Source organism: Chiloscyllium punctatum, chromosome 7 (assembly GCF_047496795.1).
Source record: "Chiloscyllium punctatum isolate Juve2018m chromosome 7, sChiPun1.3, whole genome shotgun sequence".
In the NCBI taxonomy this organism is placed as follows: Eukaryota; Metazoa; Chordata; class Chondrichthyes; order Orectolobiformes; family Hemiscylliidae; genus Chiloscyllium; species Chiloscyllium punctatum.
The window spans coordinates 63079208-63099846 of record NC_092745.1 but is presented as its reverse complement, the minus strand read 5'-3'; the positions used below and the strand labels follow the sequence as shown (position 1 = coordinate 63099846).

General features: G+C 37.1%; 1 protein-coding gene across 10 annotated transcripts in view; it reads left to right on the top strand.

The window, feature by feature from the left end:
• Nucleotides 1-20639, top strand: part of LOC140479737 (WD repeat-containing protein 47-like) — a 59632-nt gene that overhangs the window by 15581 nt on the left and 23412 nt on the right. For all 10 annotated transcript variants that reach the window (XM_072573827.1, XM_072573828.1, XM_072573824.1 and 7 more), the window contains 7 exons: nt 1979-2062; nt 2963-3047; nt 6327-7129; nt 12639-12759; nt 14233-14411; nt 14639-14899; nt 15412-15502. In XM_072573827.1, coding sequence (XP_072429928.1) covers nt 1979-2062; nt 2963-3047; nt 6327-7129; nt 12639-12759; nt 14233-14411; nt 14639-14899; nt 15412-15502 — 1624 coding nt within the window. The remainder of the gene's footprint in view (nt 1-1978; nt 2063-2962; nt 3048-6326; nt 7130-12638; nt 12760-14232; nt 14412-14638; nt 14900-15411; nt 15503-20639) is intronic.

Genomic DNA, 20639 nt, shown 5'->3' with positions numbered 1-20639 from the left:
ACTCCAAAGTCTCTTCATTCAACAACACACTGCAGGACCTTACCATTAAATGTATAAGTCCTGCCCTGATTTGCCTTTCCAAATGCAGCACCTCATTTATCTAAATTAAACTCCACCTGCTACTCCTTAACAAGATCCCGTGTACACTGAAGTAACCTTCTTCGCTGTCCACTACACCTTCAATTTTGGTGTCAACTCACTAACTATACCTCCTATGTTCACATCCAAATCATTCTTTTCTGCCCCTCCTTTTTCTTGCTTTGGTAATTAAAAGCTGCCAATTTCAACCATCTTCCAGTTTTGATGAAGCAGACGCTACATGTTCTGCTAAATGTTTTGAAAATTTTTGGGTTTTATTTCAGATTTATAGGCATGTTTTGCTTTTGGTTTAACATTTTATTTATTCAACCCTAAGGATCAGTTTTTCTTCATTTTTGGTAGAGGGATTTAGTTTCAGACCATTCTCTTGAAGACTGCAGCATTAACTAGGACTTGAGATTTCACAATCTTTGTGTGGTGAGTGTTGTTACCATATAAAGTGTAGACCTATGAGTAGTAAAGCTCATAGTACTGTTCCCTAACTTCAGGGATACCCTGCACTGAACTGGTGTGAACTAGTTGACCAAATCATTCAACAGATCTTTCTTTCATTGAGCAAGTTTGTTATTCTGTGCTAAATTTGGGAGAGCTTTGTGTGATAGATTCATGCCCCTGAGAGCTGGATTGAAATTGTGTCTAAAATCATTTGATACATGGATTAACAAAGACAGCAAAACAAATACAAGTTTAAACTGATTAAATAGAGCACAATGATCCAATTTTACAGGGTAACAATACTGTTTCCATATAATTGGGCACATAAACTAGTTGTCCTAAGTACATAAGAGTACTGGAATTTGATGGGATGAATTCTATGGTAAATTCAACAAAAATGCAATCAATGCATGTTTTTCATAATAAAGTAAATCAGTGGATGGCAGTTCCTGTGCTAAGATGGAAAATGATGCACACAAGTTTGTTGGTAATGGTGGCACAGTGTGACCCACTTTAACAGCATTTACCTAGTAAAATTGTTATGCATGCTATATTTTGCCACATTTTTTCTTTTGTCCTCTCCTGAAATAATTGACATTTTTCTGAGGTATGGTTCTACAGGCACAAGGAACCATCCAGTAATTGCCACAGTGGATGATACTTGTGATAAGCCTTCACAGAGCATGCAATCATACCATTTGACAATTTGTTTTTATTATGGATTTCAAGCATCCATAGTTGTTGTTTTTGAACTATGATTTTGCTACCTTTTTTTAAAAAAAGCTTATTTTTCTCATCAACCTGCTCAGAAATATTATGAGACACCTCTGGAGCAGATGGGATTCGAACACAGGCGGTCGGGATGCAACTACTGCACCACAAGAAGGCCTGATTTGACTGCAATAAACAATTTAATCAATTGTAAAAATCAAAAGATCTGCAGATGCTGTAAATCAGAAACATAAACAGATGTTGTTGGAAAAGCTCAGTAGGTCTGACAGCATCTGTGCAGAGAAATCAAAATTAACATTTCAGGTCCAGTGACCCTTCCTGAAATTCCTCAGAATTTAATCAGGTGTACCTTGCCTTTATCAAGAGACATTTGCTTCCAGCAGGGCTTATTGAATCATATATAAAAGCTGTAACACCAGTGGTAGTTTCAATAACCACACTACTTCTAATATCAGCACAGACTAGGGATGCAGTAAGGATGGTGAAGATAACTCCACTGATTGCTGCATAAGCATGCTGGGCATCAGAGTTGCCCACCAATCTGCAGGCTTGTAAATACAAAAGTAGATTAGATAGTAAGATTGTCAATCAAATAAGTGTTGGCAATTGTATTAATTCCTTTTCTCGGTTGGATATGAAAATATAAACTTGGGTTGTGCCATCTAAAACAATTTAGTATTTTCATCTTAAATCCTCTTTGGGTATTTTACAGACAGCTGGTGCTTGATGGCCATTGGGATGAAGTGCTTCAATTCATCCAGCCACTTGAGTGTATGGAAAAATTTGATGCAAAAAGGTAAGTTCATTGTTTTATTTTCTTGGTTTTACCTGTTTTTCCCCCCCCACCCCCACACTTTTTAACAAGCTTGTGTAGAAGTAACAATATTCTTGCATTTCAGACATCAGTCATAATATACAGAAATTGCTGGAGAACCTCAGCAGGTCAGCCATCATCTCCAGAGAGAGAAACACAGTTAACATTTCAAGTCCAGTATGATAATTTCAGAACTGAAAGGGGTTGGTCTGAAGAACAGTTGAATTGGATTTGAAACTTCAACTCTGTTTCTCTCTCCACAGATATAGCCAGACCTGTTGAGTTTCTCCACTTTTTTTTTGTTCTTTTCAGATTTACACCATCTGCGGTATTTTGTTTTTATGTCTGTAGTTGTCTGCCAAGTGAGCAAATTAATAAACTTTCAGTTTAAGAGATTTGCATACAAGGAAATGGAGGCTGAAGTCGGCATCTGAATTTCACAACTATGAATATTTGGTATTAGAAATTTACTGTTAAAATTTGCTACTTTTATACATATAATCACTTTACTTGAAAATTACAGCCAATTAATCACTATCTCAGAACAGGAGGAGGCCACTCAGCTCGTTGAGCCTGTCCAACATTCATTTCAATAATAACAGCTCAAACACATCACTCCCTTCGGCCCACCCCATTCCCATAATTCTCTACACCATTGGTAATCCTAAATTATCAATTTCTACCTTAAACATAGTCAAGAATTTTGAAAGTTCACAGCTGTGTGTCAGAACTTTTCTCGTTATCCCCCTTATTTTTAAATTATGCTGCCTGCTTCTAAAACTGCAACCAGAGGAAATTTATGCTAATAATTTAGTAATGTTATTGTGAGAATTGTTAATCATTATTTAAAAATTATTTAATTTGGTAAATCTACTTTTCCAGATTCCGATATATTATTTTAAAACAGAAGTTTTTGGAAGCATTATGTGTAAACAATGCAGTGTCAGCAGATGATGAACCTCAGCATGTAAGTGCATGACTTAATTAATTTGTTCTTGTGTATGATTCAATCAAATAAGTTGAAATGCTAAACATGGCAAATATATTATTTTTAATACTGAGGATCCAAGAATAACTTCTCTGAAGGTCTAATAATTACTTCCCTAAAGTTCCTTTTATTATCTCTTCTCCATAGGTTTGCTAGGTATCCTACTTCATTCCAAGCTGAACTTCTGACCTCATATTTTCTCCTTGCTCTGAATGAGCCTTTCTATTTATGTAAGATTATCCTTGCCTCACTTGTTGCAGAGCTGAAACCTCATTTTTGTTGTTGCCACTTCCACACATCTGTTCTGATGCTCTCCTGGCTGCTCTCCCGACTGTCCTCATTCAACTGTGTAGTTTTTTGCCCTGAAATTTTCATGCTAAACCTCTTGACCTCTCCAGTTCTATTTCTGATAAGGTATTTTTAAAATCCCATCATGTGGCCAATATTTTAATAATCTATTTTCATATTTAGTTCTTCAACTTTATGTTGACTTTTGTTATGAATTCAATTCCTTGAAGTGCCTCAGGATTTTTTTCTATAATTCAAGCTTTTACAGTAACAAACATTGTGCTATAGCATCACCAGCCAATTACAGTAACTAATAGGAACTGAATTTTAAATCTGACATTTGTTTAATAGATGCATATTTTGAAACTAATTATGAGAGGTGGGCAGAGTGAATTTTTTTATTATTCGTTCATTTATGGGATTTGAGTGTCACTGGCTAGGGCAACATTCATTGCTTAACTCTTGTGTAGGTGGTTGTGAACTGGTTGTCTGACCACTGATTGTGAACTGGTTGCACATCCACTATGATGATAAGAGAGGATTTCCAGGATTTTAAACCAGCAACAGTGAAGATACGGTGGTATGGTTCCAAGTCAGGATGGTGTATGACCTGGAAGGAAACTTGCAGATGGTGGTGTCCCATGCATCTGCTGCCCTTGACCTTCTAGGTTGTAGAGGTCATAGATTTGGAGCATACTGTTAAAAAAGCCAGGATGAGTTTGTGTGGTGCATTGTGATGGGGAGATAAATTCTTAAGGTGGTCAATGGGTGACAATCAAGTGGTTGCTTTGTCTTGGATTTTGTCAAGCTACTTAAGAGTTGGTGGAGTTGCACTTATCCAGGCAAGCGAAGGATATTCCGTTACACTCCTAACTTCTACAATGTAGATGATAGAAAGTATTGTCAAGAAAGGAGGTGAGTGACTCGCTGCAGGATTCCTAGCCTCTGACCTTCTCTTATATGGCTAAAAACTGAAAAAAGACCTGAGCTTTCAACTGACTGCCACTCTAACACACCACCTTCTTCCTGGCCAACATTTCTGTCTCCGGCTTACTGCAATGCTCAAGCTGGAAGAATAGCACCTCATTTTCCATTTCAGGATTCTGCAACCCTCTGGACTGAATATCAGGTTTAATAACTTTATGGCTTGAGCTGTCACATGTCCTTATTCCAAACCTCTCACATCAGGCCTTGTTTACACATAGTTGGCTGACAAATGTATTGGAATTCTTTTGAGAAGATGTTAAGCAAAATAGATAAAGGAGAAGCAGTTGAGGGAGTGAATCTATTCGAGCCAAATTTGCATAAGACACAAAAGAGGTAGAAAGGCAAGTGGTGAGGATGACACAAAGTGCAGAGTTATACACCGAGGTTAAACCAGTGGACAAAAACTTGGCAGATGAAATATAATGTGGGAAAATGTGAGGTTATGCACTTTTGCAGGAAGCACAGAGGAGTTGAGTATTTTTAAATGGAGAAAGACTGCAGAAAGCTACAGAAAAAAAGGATTTGGAAGTTCTTGTCCATGAATCATAAGTAGTTACCATCCAAGTTTAGTAGGTAATAATGAAGACAAATTGGGTGTTGGTCTTTATTTCCGACGGAATGGAGTATAAAAATTAGGAAGTTTTGCTAAAATTGTACAAGGCACTAATCAGACCACAGTTGGAATACTGGACAATTTCGGGCCCCTTATCTAAGGAAAAGTATGCTAGCATTGGAGGCAGTCCAGAGAAGGTTTGTTAGGCTGATAACTGGTATGAATGGACTGTTTGAAGAGAACATGAGTGAGTTGGGCCTGTACTTATTGGAATTTATTTAACAGTGAGAGTTGACCTTATTGAAACATACAAAATTTGTTGGAGACTTTAAAGGATAGATACTGAAACATTGTTTCCCATTATGGGAGAGTCTAGGACCTGAGAGCATAATGTCAGAACAAGGGCTTGCATAATTAAGACACAGATGAGGTTGAATATGCCAGGTAAATGCTATTACCTTACTGGGCTGGAGAGCACAGCTATTTCGTAGCCTTTGCATGATCCAGCGCTTTCAGCCATTTCTTGTTTTCACGTAGCCACAAATTGGTTGAAGCCTGACATCTGTGATATTAGGAGGATGCTGAAATAGATCATCTACAGTTCTTCTGGCTGAATTTGATTTCAAATACTTCAGCTCCTTCTGTTGCACTGATGTGCTGGGTTCTCGTATCATTTGAGGAGGATGATTTATTTTTTAAGTCATCTGTTTAATTGTGCAATACTGTTCGTGACTGTATGTGACCAGTCAGCATGGCTTAGATTTGATCTCAAATAAACCTAGAGAACACTGAAGAAACTCAGCAGGTCCGGCAGCATCTGTGGAGAGAGGAACGGAGTTAACATTTTGAGTCTGGTATGATTGTGCTTCATAACAAGTAGATCTAACCTACTGGTTGTGGTATTGCTTAGCTCTATCTTGCATACTGCCTCTGTTTTTCATGCATCTAGTCCTGTGTTGGAGCCTCAGCAGACTGACATCTCATTCTTAGATGTTGCTGTTTGCATACAGGTTTGTGGGTATGGAGTCCATGTCAACCAGACCAAGTAAGGATGCCAGATTTCTTTCATAAAGGATATTAAAGGAGTTTCAAATCATTTTACAGATGATCAACAATGATTTCATGGCTGGTCTAGCTTTTAGATTTAAAAAAATTTATAAATTTGTTAAATTCCATCTGCCTTGTCCCCAGACCATTAGCCTGAGCCTTGATCACTTGTCAAATAGCATTACCATAACTCCACAACCTCCCCTTTTCTTTAAATGTTTAAAATTAAATTTTGTTTTAGCTTATGCTCTCCTACTCAGCAGGGTATTGCTTCTCGCATTATGTTTATACCTTTTTAACTTGTGAAAATAAAGGTTAGACTTGCATTAAAATATATGTGCCCTAAAAAAAAACTCATATGTATTGGATGTTATTTGTTGCAGCTGGAGTACACAATGCAAGAGGCTGTAAAGTGTCTCCATGCACTGGAAGAATATTGTCCCTCCAAGGACGACTACAGCAAACTCTGCTTATTGCTTACCCTTCCTCGCTTAACAAATCATGCAGAATTCAAGGATTGGAATCCCAGCACTGCTCGTGTTCAATGCTTTGAGGAGGCCTGTGTTATGGTGGCAGAATTCATTCCTGCTGACAGAAAGCTGAGTGAAGCTGGTTTCAAAGCAAGCAATAACAGACTATTTCAACTTGTCATTAAAGGATTGCTGTATGAGTCTTGTGTAGAATTCTGTCAGAGTAGAGCAACTGGTGAAGAGATTAGTGAGAGTGAAGTGCTGCTCGGAATTGATTTACTTTGTGGAAATGGATGTGATGATCTGGATTTGAGCCTTCTCTCGTGGCTTCAGAATTTATCGCCTGATACTTTCTCATGTGCTTTTGAGCAAAAGATTTTGAATATCCACACAGACAAACTTGTAAAGCCTACAAGGTCTTCATACTCTGATATTTTAACACCACTAATTAATAAACTGTCTCCTTACCCATCATCCCCAATGAGGCGTCCACAATCTGCTGATGCATACATGTCACGATCTTTGAACCCAGCGTTGGATGGACTGTCATATGGGCTAACCAGTCAGGAGAAGCGTAATGCTGATATAGTTAATAGAAGTTCTCCAATGTCTCATTCTTTTGCAAACTTTAATTATCCTGGTACACAAAACCTTTCCAGAAGTCTCTTGCTTGAAAACACAGACTGTCACAGCATATATGAGGAATCACCAGAAAGGTTAGTTTATTTTTGTATTTATTGATATTTTTATTACTGTTAAAAGGCTCTGGGTTAACTGACATGTCTAATACTGTCTTAATCGTTTGTAATGTATCGGCAATTGCAGTTTAGAACAGATCACTGAAAATAGTTCATTGATTTATAATTTTAATTTGCACGTTCCCACAACCTAGTTAATAGAAAGAAACTAAACTGGTCAACTGGGAGGTAAATATGGATGTTGTAATAAAGTACAAAAGAAATAGGAGCAGGAGTAGGCCATTCAGCTTCTCAAGCCTGCCCTGTCTTGGGCATACAATCGTGGCTGATCTGCTCCAGATCTCCATTCCTCTTTTGTGACAAATTCTTATAGCCTTCAACTCATTGATATTTCAAATATTTACCAACCTCCCATTTAATCTCACCTCAACAACTTTCTGGAGTAGAGAAGTACAGACATTCGCTACCATCTGAGAGGAGAATTTCTTTGCATCTCAGTTTTAAATGTGTGTTCCCTTCTTCTGTAACTCTGTACTGTAGTTTGAGGCTCTACCATTATAGAAATATCTTCTCACTATTTATTCTGTCAAACCCCTTTAATCACCCATCATTCTCCTAAACTGTAAAGAATAAAAGCCTAACTTTAAAAATCGCAGAACAGTTAACGCTGACTATCAGAAACAAAAACAGAAATTGCTGGACAAACTCAGCAGGTCTGGCAGAATCTATGTAGAGAAAGCAGAGTTAACATTTTTGGGTAGAGTGACTCTCCTTCAGAACACAGCCTAATCTGGTTAGCTGTTCTCAATAAATAAATCCCTTCATCACAGGAATCATCCTAGTGAATCTTTTTGAACCTCCTATACCCATATGTTCTGTCTTAAATATGTATACCAAAACTCTAAACAGTACTCCAGATGTGCCATCTCCACACCCTGTAAATTTGTAAAAGACTTGCCTATTTGTAAACTCTTAACACCATACCGCTAGCAATGAAGGCCAAATTTCTGTATCTTTTTACTTGTTGTGCCTTAAGCACAAATCTTTTTCATTTCTTCACAGTAATATCAAGATCCCTCTGTACTACAATTTTTGAAGTCTTTGCCATTTAAGTAGGAGTCTGTCTTTTGATTCTTCCTACCATGGAAGCGTAGAATATAGGAGCAGGAGTAGGCCACTTGGCCCTTTTGAGCCTGCTCTGCCATTTAGTATGATCATGGCTCACCATCCATCTCCAGTGATCTTGCTTTCTCCCCACATCCTCCGATCCCTTTAACTCTAGAGCTATATCTATTCCATTCTTGGAAACGTTCGCTTGTTTCTGTGGCAAAGAATTCCACAGGCTCACCACACTCTGGATGAAACAATTTCTCCTCATCTCTGTCCTAAAAGGCCTACCCCTTATCCTTAGACTGTGGTCCCTGGACTCCCAGGTTACCAAAACAGCCTTTCTGCATGTAGACCTGAGGGCAACTTTTTCATGCAGAAGGTGAGGGTATATGGAAAGAGCTGATAGAGGAAGTGGTGTAGGCTAGTAGAATTACAATATTTAAAAGGCATCTGGATGGATACATGAATAGGAAGGATTTAGAGGGATCTAGGCCAAGTGCTATCAAATGGGACTAGATTAATTTAGGATATCTGGTCGGCATGGACTAGTTGGACCGAAGGGTTTGTTTCCGTACTTGACATCTCTGACTGTATATTGGAGCAAAATTAGGCCATTCAGCCCATCAGGTCTACTGTCATTCGATCACTTCTGATTATCTTTCTCAATCTCATTCTCCTGACTTCTCCCCGTAACCTTTAATCCCTAAAACCTATCAATTTCTATCTTATATACACTCAATACTACCCTGTCTAATCTTGTTAGAATTTCGTAGGTTCCTACAAGATCACCGTCATTCTTCTAAACTCCAATCAATATAATCCTAACTGATCCAGTCTCTCTTTATGCATCTGTTCTGCCATTCCAGGAATCAATCTGGTAAACACACTTTGCATTTCCTCAATAGCTGGAACATGCTTCCTCAGTTTATGAAACCAAAACAGCGCACAATCCTTCTTGTGACCATACCAGTGGCCAGTCCAGTTGCAGCAAGCCATCCATGCTCCTGTACTCAAATCCTCTCGCTGTAAGTGCCAACATACCATTGCCTGTTTCACTGCCTGTTACACCTGCAAGCTTACTTTCAGCTATTGATGAAGACACCCAGGACTTATCGCACTTCTCTCTTTCTCAGTCTCTCGCCATTCGGATAATAATCTGTTGGCCTATTATTTTGACCAAAGTGGATAACCTCATGTTATACTGTCCTTGCCATGTGTTTGCCCATCTGTAAACTTGGAGACATGGCATTTTTTTTTCATCTAAATCATTAATATACACTGAATAACTGGAGTCCAAGCTGCAGCATCTCACTGGTCACTGCCTGTCACTTTGATTAAAAACCCTTTTATTCCTACACTGTTTCCTGTCTGCCAACCAGGTCACAATCCATTTGAGTACATAATCTCCAGTCTCATGTGGTTTAATTTTGTATGCTTATCTCTTTTGTGAGACTTTGTCGCAAACCCTCTGAAAATTCAAGTAAACCACATCCATGGCTCCCTCTTAGCCAGTCTTGTACTCCTTCAAAATATCCAGCAGATCTGTCATGCTTGACTTTCCCTTTGTAAATCCATGCTGACTCTGTCCTATCTTGTTACTATCTTCCAAACATTCTGCTATTACATATTTTATAATGAGTTCTAGTATTTTTCCCACAACCAACATCAAACTAATTGGTCTATAACTTGCAGGTTTTCTCTCTACCTCCATTCCTAAATATCGACCTTCCAACCTATTGTAACTGTTCCAGAGCCAATAAAATTTGGGAAGATAACTATTAGTCCATTTACTTTATCTAGGGCTACTTTGTTAAGTACTCTCTGAAGAAGGTTATCAGACACTGGTGACATATCTGCCTTTAATCTAATTAGTTTCCATAGCACTATTTCTCTACAAATAGTAATTTCATTTAAATCTTCTCTTTAGGTTCTGTGTCCCTCCATATTTTTTGGAATGTTATTTTGTCTTCCTTTGTGAAGACAGAACATAAAATATGTATTTATTTTAAGTATGGAAAAATATGGTTTGCCATCTCTTTGTTTCAAACTATAAATTCTCCTGTTCTGACTGTCTTGAACTTATACTCAACTTTACTAGAGATTTTATTTTCTTCACATAGAATCTTTTACTATCAGTTTGTATGTTTCCTATAAGTTCACTGTCACATTCTATTTTCCCCTCTTAATTAGTCTCCCTTTTGCTGGAAACTAAACTGATCCCAGTCCTCAGATCAGTTTTGGCAAATTTGTATGTCTCTTCCTTGACTTTAAAACTATCACTAACTCCCCTTATTTGCCATAGTCTGAGCACATTTACCATTTTATGACAGACTGGAATGAATAACTTTGCAGTTCATCTATGCACTCTTTAAATGTGCATGGCCTCACATTAAACTCTATCTGCCAAGTTTTTGCCATGTCACCCAACCCATCTGTATCCTCTTGCAGATCTCTTATATCCTCATCACAACATGTCCTCCCATCTATTTGTGTATCATCAGAAAATTCGGATGTATTAAACTCCACTTCCTCCAAGTCATTAACATAAATGGTAAATAATGATCCTTGTAGCACTTCACTGGTTACATCTTTTCAAATTATTTCTAACTCTGTCTTCTACATGTGAATTAATCCTCAATCCATGTTAATCCATGTTAATGGTATGAACTCATGTCTTGTGCAGTAATCTTTTTTGCAGCACCTGAGAGGGCATCCAGATATATTCCAATCAGTTCCCCTATGTCAACGCTGCTTGTTATGCCCTCAAAGAATTCTAGCACATTTGTCAAACTTTATTTCCCTTTCCCAAAACCATACTGACTTTTTAAAATTGGTTAAGCTTTTCTAAATATCCTGCTATTTCTTCTTAATAATGAATTTTCCCATTGATCAGTTATTAGATGATGGGCAAATTGGCCTGCAGTTTCTGCATTCTGCCTTCCTCCCTTCTTGAATAGGGGTGTCACATTAACAGTTTTTTCTGTTAGAAACCTCCCAGAATCCATAACGGCCATCAGGTTCTGATGACTTTTTTGACTTCAGTGCCATTATGTTTTCAAATACTTATTTCCTTATGATAGAAACTGACACAAGAATTTTCCTCCCTTGCTTATCTAACAATTTTGGGACCTTCACAGTTCCATCGCCATAGTGTGTCCAGACTGTCCACAGTATTCCAGCTGTGGCCTGATCAGGGCTTAATATTGCTGAAACTTGACTTCTGCCTTGTTTATTCTAATCCTCTAGATGTGAAGAGTGGCATTCAAATAGGCTTTTTGATTAATTATCTGTACTTGTTCATAACATTTTGATGGTCTATGTATTTGGACCTGAACTGTTTCCACCTGTTCACCATTTGCACAAATTAGGTCCAAAGTAGATGACCTCGCATTTGCTGATTATTTAAAATGTATTCACTTTTTTTTCTATCTGCATAATTTTCAGTGTTCAATCATCTACCCTTAGTATAACCATGAATTCCCTGACAATATATGTAAAACTAATAATTATAATTATTTCTTTCTGTATTATTTCTAATTAATGAAAAAATAAATAGTCTTCAGGGGTTCACCTTATGCCTGATCACTCCTTATTAGTGTCATTGTTAAAAACCTTTTATTTTGATTTTGATATACCATGTGTGATTTCTTTTTTGCTAGCATTGACTGTTTGTTCAATTTTTTTTTTCTGTTCTTTGTTTGCTTCCATTTGTTAAGCTCCATATGTATTTTTGCATTTCGTGTAGATTTTTACTTTTTCATTCCTTCATGATATGATGTCAATGGTGAGGCCAATATTTGTTGTTATCCCTAATTGTCCTTAAGATAATGGTTATGAGCCATTTTCTTGAACTGCGGATGTCCTCCTGAGCTATTCCAAGAGTTTGACCCAGCAACAGTGACGGAAAGGTGATATTGTTCCAGGTGCATGGTATGTAGCTTAAAATGGAACCTGCAGATGGTGGCATTCCTATGATTCTGTCACTCTTGTCCTTTTTATGCAGTGAAGATCGAGTTAAGAAAGTGCTATTGAAGGGACCTTGGTGAGTTGTTGCAGTGGATTGTGTACTGCTGCCACTGTACGCCAGTGGCAGATGAAAGCCCATAAACTTCAAATAATTTGCATCCACCTGTGATATCATTTCTATTTGGAATGTTTGGCATTGGCTATTCAATATTCTGTGCCAGCTCCCCATTTCATGTGACAACTGCCATTTTCAGGTTAACATTTTAATGACCTCAGTGTCTAGGTTCATGTCACCTTCCTCTTTTGAAGACAAAACACAGGTTATGTCCTCAGAGGTGAATAATTCCTTTTTCCTTGTATAAAGTTGCCATGTTCTTTTGAAAATAATTTTTATATTTTATTAACTATTTTGCTAATTCAGTACCTTTCCCTTTTCTTTCCATGTCTTTAGGACAGATTCCCCAGTGCCCAGAGTTCAGCATGCTGAAACTTTGATTCAGAATGAAGCATCACTTGTCAATTCCATAGAATTAGCATCAAATCCAGCCACTTCTAAAATGGAAAAGAATGAGGTATTTGCTAGATTTATTAATTATTATAACTATTACTTTAGGATTTTTCATTTTAAACCTGTAACATGTAATTTTTATTCATTAACAAAAAGAACCAGTATCTGCATATGTGTACTACGTCATCTTGCATTTGTGTGAGATTTGTCTATTTTTCAAAGAATACACTTATAAGATTTAGGTAATGGATACAGTTTTGAAGGGTGACAGAGATTCCTGGTTAGACAAAGGCTGAACTCTTAACCATGAAACTATTTCTCAAAGTTATTAATTTATAACTCTGTAACATTATGAACTGCTTTCATTCTGGTCAGGAGTGAAACTAACATTTAAACCAATCCTGAGCTGCAGAGCATTTGAGAGAAATAGCGACAAGCAAGTGATATCTCTGTTATTTATTTTTCCATGGTTCTGATCACTACTATTTTGACTTAAGCTTTGTGCTATGCTCACCAATCTTATTTTAAAGATCATGACATAGTTCTCTAATTCCAGTAGCTTGTGTTGAGCTGCTCAATATTACTCATTTAATGATTTACGTGACTTGAGTGTTAGCTAGCTTGGCAAAAATTGGAAAGGCAATTACTACTGATTCAATTTTGAAAATTAATTCATTTTAGAAAAGCTGATTTACTTTTAACAAAATACTGTTTATTTGAAGATATTTCTTTAAATTTCAACTATTTTCAAAACTCTGTGAAAAGTTTCCTAATCTTTATACAGAAAGTTCCCCTGTTGTTTTGTACTTCAAATGCTCCCATTTTGTGATCAGTTAGACTATTACTTCATTACATATTCTCAATGTGCTTTTCTAAAATGTCTTGTAGAGAACTCTAGCTTCATTTCTGGAAAATGCTGTTGATTCTTCTCTGCTCTATTATGATAACACTAAATTTTTTTTTCTTTTGAGTTTGTTTTTGAAACAATTGCAACAATTCACAGGCTTTTAGCTGCTAGAGAAGATCCAGGTATTATAACAATAGGATGTTTTTCTGTTTTCATTTACTCCACTAATCTGAATTTGAAATTTCTTTGGTCCACATTACATGAGCAGCAAGAAGCCTCCAGTTACCTATTTTATATGTGAACACCCAGTGAATGAATGTTAGCAAGCTATTTGGGATTACCATTGTTAAACCTATTGCTGTTATGGACCAGCAGCAACATATACACTGTCAGTGTTCCTGTTTCCTAGGCCAATTGTTATGCCCGATCAATGCCCTAAGTAAGACAGACTCAACATAGAATGATATTTAGGACTTTGCAGGTTTCTAAGACTCTATGCTATAAAATGTTTTTTAAAAACTTAGAATATACCAGAGTTATAAGGTGGATTTCTTGGAGCAGTATACATTCATTACACGACCCATCAAGATTCTGGTTGATTTCTCCTGATATATAGAACACCATCTAAATAAAATCTCTTATGAATGCACATAATATTTTTTTTTAATATGATTATCTTTAATCTCTTAGCCGAGAGAACCTGCAGATCAATTTCAAGAGTACTATCGACAGCGGATGCGCTACCAACAGCATCTAGAACAAAAAGAGCAACAAAGACAAATGTATCAGCAAATGTTACTAGAAGGAGGGGTCAATGAAGATGATGGAGCAAGCCAGCAGCAGAACCTCACAGAACAGTTCCTTAACAAGTCAGTTTTAGCTCTGGTTTAAGCACTATCACAGCATACATTCTTTGTTCCCCTCTCAAAGACAATATATCTTCACACTGAACCATTGTATCTTGTTAATATAAAAAGGTTTCTTAAGATTTTTAAATACTGTTTAACAGTCAGCATGGATCTCTGTAGTAAAATGCTGTATAGCTCTTTTTAAATTATTGTATTTGTTAACATTGGTCATTTTTCTTTTTAAACAGATCAATGCAAAAGCTAGAAGAATTAAATATAGGAATGGATAATCTTAGCACTGAGGCACAGTCTCCAAACCAGCAGTGTAATGGAAACCAATTAACTGTACAAAATGGCTCTTCAGCCACTAATTTTTTAACACCACTTGAAGTTAATCAGCGTCCAGGATTGTCTGATGTTTCAAGCCAGTGCACAACTACTCCAAGTAAAACGATCACAGGGAAGGCATTCCCTTATTCTGATGAGTCCTCATTCTTTACTATGCAGAAGTAAGTAATATGTATATATTTCAGTGACAATATAAATGGATGACTGGAAATTACAAAAAAGGTTTCTTAGTTTTGACCTAAAACGCAATGGAATATTTTCATTTACAATATCCTTATTGAACCAAATACTTTCTCTATTTATTGTTATTCACTGGTCCAGCCTTTCTGAATGCTGTAAATTGAACAATTTTAACCCATTGCAAATCATTGCACAATGGTTTATTTTATTTGGTCACTGCTGAGATGTTGACAAAACTAATTTAGTAGTAACTTTATGGGATTAACTGCTTCCATGGTTCTGAAAAAAAGAATAATTACTCGTAAAGAGTTCTAAAAAGCAATCTAAATAATACAACTTGACATGTTATCCCAGTAGATTTGCTGCTGTTTAATACTTGACAATTATGCTTACAGGTCATTGCTCTATGGTGCTGTTTTAAACTATAAACAGTCTTAATCTTTTAACAAACACCTATATAGTTAACTATAACCTTTTAATTTTTTTAATGTAGTGTGGATTCTTCATCTTCAAAAGATACTGCAATAAACTCACCAGTGATGGAAAATGCTTTGGCCAGTGGAAATGGGACAAAGGATGAAGAGGTACACCACTTAAGTAATGTTATAATTTACTGGTGCATGTTATGTTACATATACCAAGCTAACAAAGATTCTCTCACAAATGAATTATATAATTGTTTAATATTAATTGACTCAGCACTGCTCTTAGAAAAAACATAAACCTTTTTATCTGCATGTGATAATTGTTATTTTATTCTTCTTTGGAGTCTGACTTCTGTCTGTCTTTTTGGTTTGTTTCTATGTAAAACATGTGAGCAGCTGACCATATACCTCTTTGACATAGAGTGGTATAATAATCATTGAACCTTAGTATCAAAAACCTGAGGGTTTAATTCCATTTACGTGCTCCTGTATTGCACAGTATTTATATGGCTGATCCAGTTCAGTTTCTGTTGGGAATTCTGCAGCAAGCAATTCCTCTCCTAACTCACCAAAGCCTGCCCACTAACTTCAAGACACAAGTCAAGAATATGATAGGAAATATTCTACTTGCCTGAATGAATGCAATTCCAACAAGATTCGAGGATTAAACACCATTCAGCCTATTAGATTGGCACCCTATCTTAACCGTACCTTAAACACTTACTACCTCTACTACCAATGCACTATGGCAGCCGTGTGTGCATTCTACAAGATGTGCTGCATCAATACGCTAAGACTCCTTTTGACAATGGCTTCCAAATATGCAACCTTTGTTACCTAGAAATATAGGGTAGTAAATCCATCACTTTTAGTTCCCCTTCAGGTCATATTACATACTAATTTGAGACTGTATCTCCATTCTTCCACTGTTGCTATGTCAAAATTCTGAAACTTGCCAATAGCACTATAGGTTGTCCTATCCCAAGCCCTGTGGACTACCATGGTTCAGAAAGGTGGCTCACCTCATTACCACCTTGAGTGCAATTAAGAATGTGCAACAAATCTTTGTGAAAAGTCTTTCTTCTATCTATGGTAGAGAAACGATTTATGATCCAATTTTTTTTGTTTGTTAAGCTAAGAAAAAATGTATTATAATGACCATGGTTTACTTTGTGTTTTTTCAGTTCTTTCAAAAATTGTTTTTTATTGTGCTGTAGATGTATTGCCTTTTTCTAATTATTGGTTGTTTAAAAAATTCCACACTGGATTTGACCTAATTAACTTTGTATAAACTAATCAGGTATCAGCCTTTTTTTAAAACTTTTTGTTAGTGTTAATTAATGCATCAGCAGTGAATAGGTATGTATATTGGTAGTGCAGTGCTGGCATGCTCACAGATAGTAGTCAAGGCAACCAACTAGAAGCTTTATAAAAGCACAACAAATAACAGGTTGAATCAACATTCTCCGGAGCACATAATGGCCAATTCAAATTGGCAGTCTGTGAAGGTTTCTCCACCAAGCAAATATAAGTTCAAAATATTTCAGCGAGTAGCTGTTGCCATGCAAGTTACTATGGATAAGGAATGATTATGATGTGGAACTGAACTATACAGTGTCATAACTCACTGGGGTAGTGTGCTGGAAATGAGCTCTGCTATTCCCAGAATTGTCATAAAAGTTAGCTTTTAGAAAATACATGAAGTTTCCCAATTTATCTGACCTTCAGGTTGATAGAGAGCAAGGACTAGGTTTCATTACTGAATAAGAATTACTTTTGTATTACAAGGAGTTAGAGTCTAGCTTTATGTAAACAGTTATAAATTGTCAGCTTGTAAGATGACAAATTAAAACTAAAATCTTCCTTGCATGTGTGAGCAAGGCAGACAGGGAAATTAGGTTATTGGGCAGGGGAGAAAAAAATTGAAAGAGAGTTCAATAATCTTTGTTCCAGATTCTGTTGTTGAAACTGCCAGAGGAAGTGGTAGATGCAGGTATAATTGCATCATCCAAAATACATTTGGAAAGGTACACAAATAAGAAAGGGATATAGGTCAAATGCAGGCAAGTGAGACTAGTTTAGTTTGGGAAACTTGATCAGCATGGGTTGGACAAAGGGTCTGTTTCTGTGCTGTATGACTTTGATCCTTATGATGTTTCTGCTGGTCAGCATGTTGCTTCACCTATCTTTCTCTGTAAGCTTCCACTGATTGGTAAGCAACACAAAGTGGCTGGATCACTTTTAAAGCATCGCAGATTTTTCGTTTAAAGGTCACAGTTTACAACAGTTGTTGCAGGAAAGATAAAACTAGTTTCCTTCAGGTTTGAAGTTTTATCAGCAGCGAAGAGAGGCAATGCTCACGAGCTGAAGAACTGAACACTTCTCTCTGTCTGTAACTTGTTTACAGCTCAAAGCTGCACAGTTACCTGACAATCAGTCACCCGACTGTTGGCAGGCAAAAGATCTCTGTCATTGATAACTGGTCACTAGTACATAGACCAGTCAACTGCATGTTGTCAGTAAGAAGCTACATCTGTATACTCCTTAGCTCCACATTGTCAATTAGCGCAAATTAGCTGCTCAACTGCAATGGATGTCTAGGTACTTGCTTTCAAAACATACAGTCACCTTTTCAATCGTTGGCTTTAAAGCAGCTCTTCCTCATTTAAATACAGTCTTTAAAAGAAGTAGTAAAAAACACAGTTCCTTTCAAGATTTAATAGGGAACTTGTAGATCAGACTTCGCTTAAGAGTGCCGCTCTGGGCATAATAAGGAATTGTCAGCTAACTCCATATTTCAATGGTGCAATTCCCTATATAAATGTTTACAGTAGGGTTTTCAGTGGAAGTTGACTCAAGAATTTTTTAATATTGGTTGTTTGTCTGCTTATGTATTACCTGTTGCTGAATCTTTCCTTAGTTCACAGTTTGAATCTCTCTATTAATATATGAACCATGCTCTCTGCCTCCATAGCTAGTTTCCCCTTTTAGTCCCTAATCACTTCTACCCTTCTGCTTACTACCCTTTTACTATGTGTATTTCTGTCGAAGCTGTTCAGATTGCTTTTTATGATAGCTGTGTCTAATTGTACTCTCTATCCTCACTTATTTTCATGTGATCATTTTCACTTTCCTTATAATCATTTTGATGTTCAGCCTGATTCTTGCTTGTACTATCAACCTAATGTTTACCTTTATCATCATGTTAAAAAGCTCTGCCTTGACTTACCCTACCTCATTTGTACCCGAACTATCTTCTTTTTAAAGTTAGCCAGCCCATTGATCAGTCCATTATTCTGCCTGCCAATATTTGTTTCTGTTGTATAAAAGACAAAGCCATCAGTCACCAGCCACCAACTGCATCTGTCTCGCTGACAACTACAAGAGACTGAAAAAGATAGTTCTCAAGCTTGGTCTCATATTTGGCTTTAAGATACGGTTGTAGCTCATCTCAATGATAACAGTAAGACTTTCAACTTCCAGCATGGTAACATTATCACTCTTTCAACGCATCTGCTGCTTAAACCCTCATCTATGTCTTTTATTATTGTAGCCTTGACTATTTGCATTATTGGTTGGCCTCCAGCTTTTCACTCCATATAAATTGTGCACATCAAAAACTCTGCAATTATTAATCTAATATGTGGAAGTCCACGAGCACATCATCTCTCTGGCTAAAATTGACTCCCAGTCCATTGTCACCTTCCTTTTAAAATTAATTACAAAAGGAAAATACTTTAGATGCTGGAATCTGATATCAAAATCAGAAAATGCTGGAAATACTCAGCATCTGTTACGAAAGAAACAGTTAAGCCCTATCATTTTTCTGTCAATCATTCATGAAGTGATGGACAGGGTGCATTGCAATCAAATAGCATTTGCAGTGGAATAACCTGCTTCCTGACAACCAGTTTGAGGTTTGCCAGGGCCTCCTGGTCTCATTACAGTCATGGTCCAAACACAAAAGAGCTCAATTCCAGAGGTGAAGTTAAGGCATTGATCAAACATTTTATTAAGGATCCCTAACAAAATTAGTGTCAGCGGGAAGTGGGGAAAAGCTGTCTGTTGATTGGAGTCTTGCTTAGCAGAAAGGCAAATGGTTATGGTTGTTAAAGGTCAATCGTCTCAGCACCAGGACATCACTGTAGCAGTTCCTCAGGTAGTATCCTAAGATGATTCATCTTCAGCTGTTTCATTCCGTCCTAATGTCAGAATTGGAGATGTTTGCTGATGATTGCATATTAATGCAGTACCATTTGCAACACCTCCGATATAGAAGCATTCCACGTTCAGATGCAACATGACAGTATCCAGGCTTGGGCTGACAGATGTCAAGAAACATTCATGCCAGGCAATGACTATCTCAAACAAAAAAATAATCTAATCATATCTTTCAATATTCAATGGCATTACCATCACAGAATACCTGACTATCAGCATCTTAAATGCTACTTTTGAACAGAAACTGAACTAAAGCCATATATATACTTTAGTTATAAGTGCAATTTTAAAGGCTGTTAATTCTATTATTTGCTGTCTCTCCAATGCCTGATAACCAACTAGAAGACAATTCAGGAATTTGTTTGAAAATTCTCCACATGTCTAGATGAGTGCAGCTCCAATAACACAAGAGAAACTTGACAACATCCAGGATAAAACAGCTCACTTGTTTGGCACCACATCCCCCACCTTCAACATGCACCCCTCCATCATTGACATACAGTGGCAGCATTGTGTACCATCTACAAGCTGCACTGCAATAACTCATCAAAATTCCTCCAACAGCGCCTTCTCAACCTATGACCTCTAACACCTGGATGAAGGTCAAAAACAGCAGATACATGTTAGCAGTAGTGTTCCCAAGTTCCCCTCCAAGGCAAACACCATCCTGACTAGGAACTAAATTGCTATTTCTTCATAATTGATGGGTCAGAATCGTGGAAGTCACTTTTTAACAGCGCTTTTTAAAGGGCTGCAGCAAATCAGGAAGGCAGCTCACCATCACTTGCTGCAGGGTAATTGGGAATAGCAATAGATATTAACCTAGCTAGCAATGCCCACATCCCATGAACAAATAAAACATCTCCAGTTTTGTTAAAGCTGGAAAAGGTGAGAGATATATTTGATTTAAAGCAACTATAGAGAGAAGGAAAAGAATAAACTGGGAAATTTGTGATGGGGTGAAATACAAGAGATAAATTGAGAATAGGACAAGAGACTAAAGAAGTCAGGAGGAGGTGTCAATAGCTATTTTGATTCAGCCTGTTCAGATGTGTTATGATACTTCTCTGGAGCA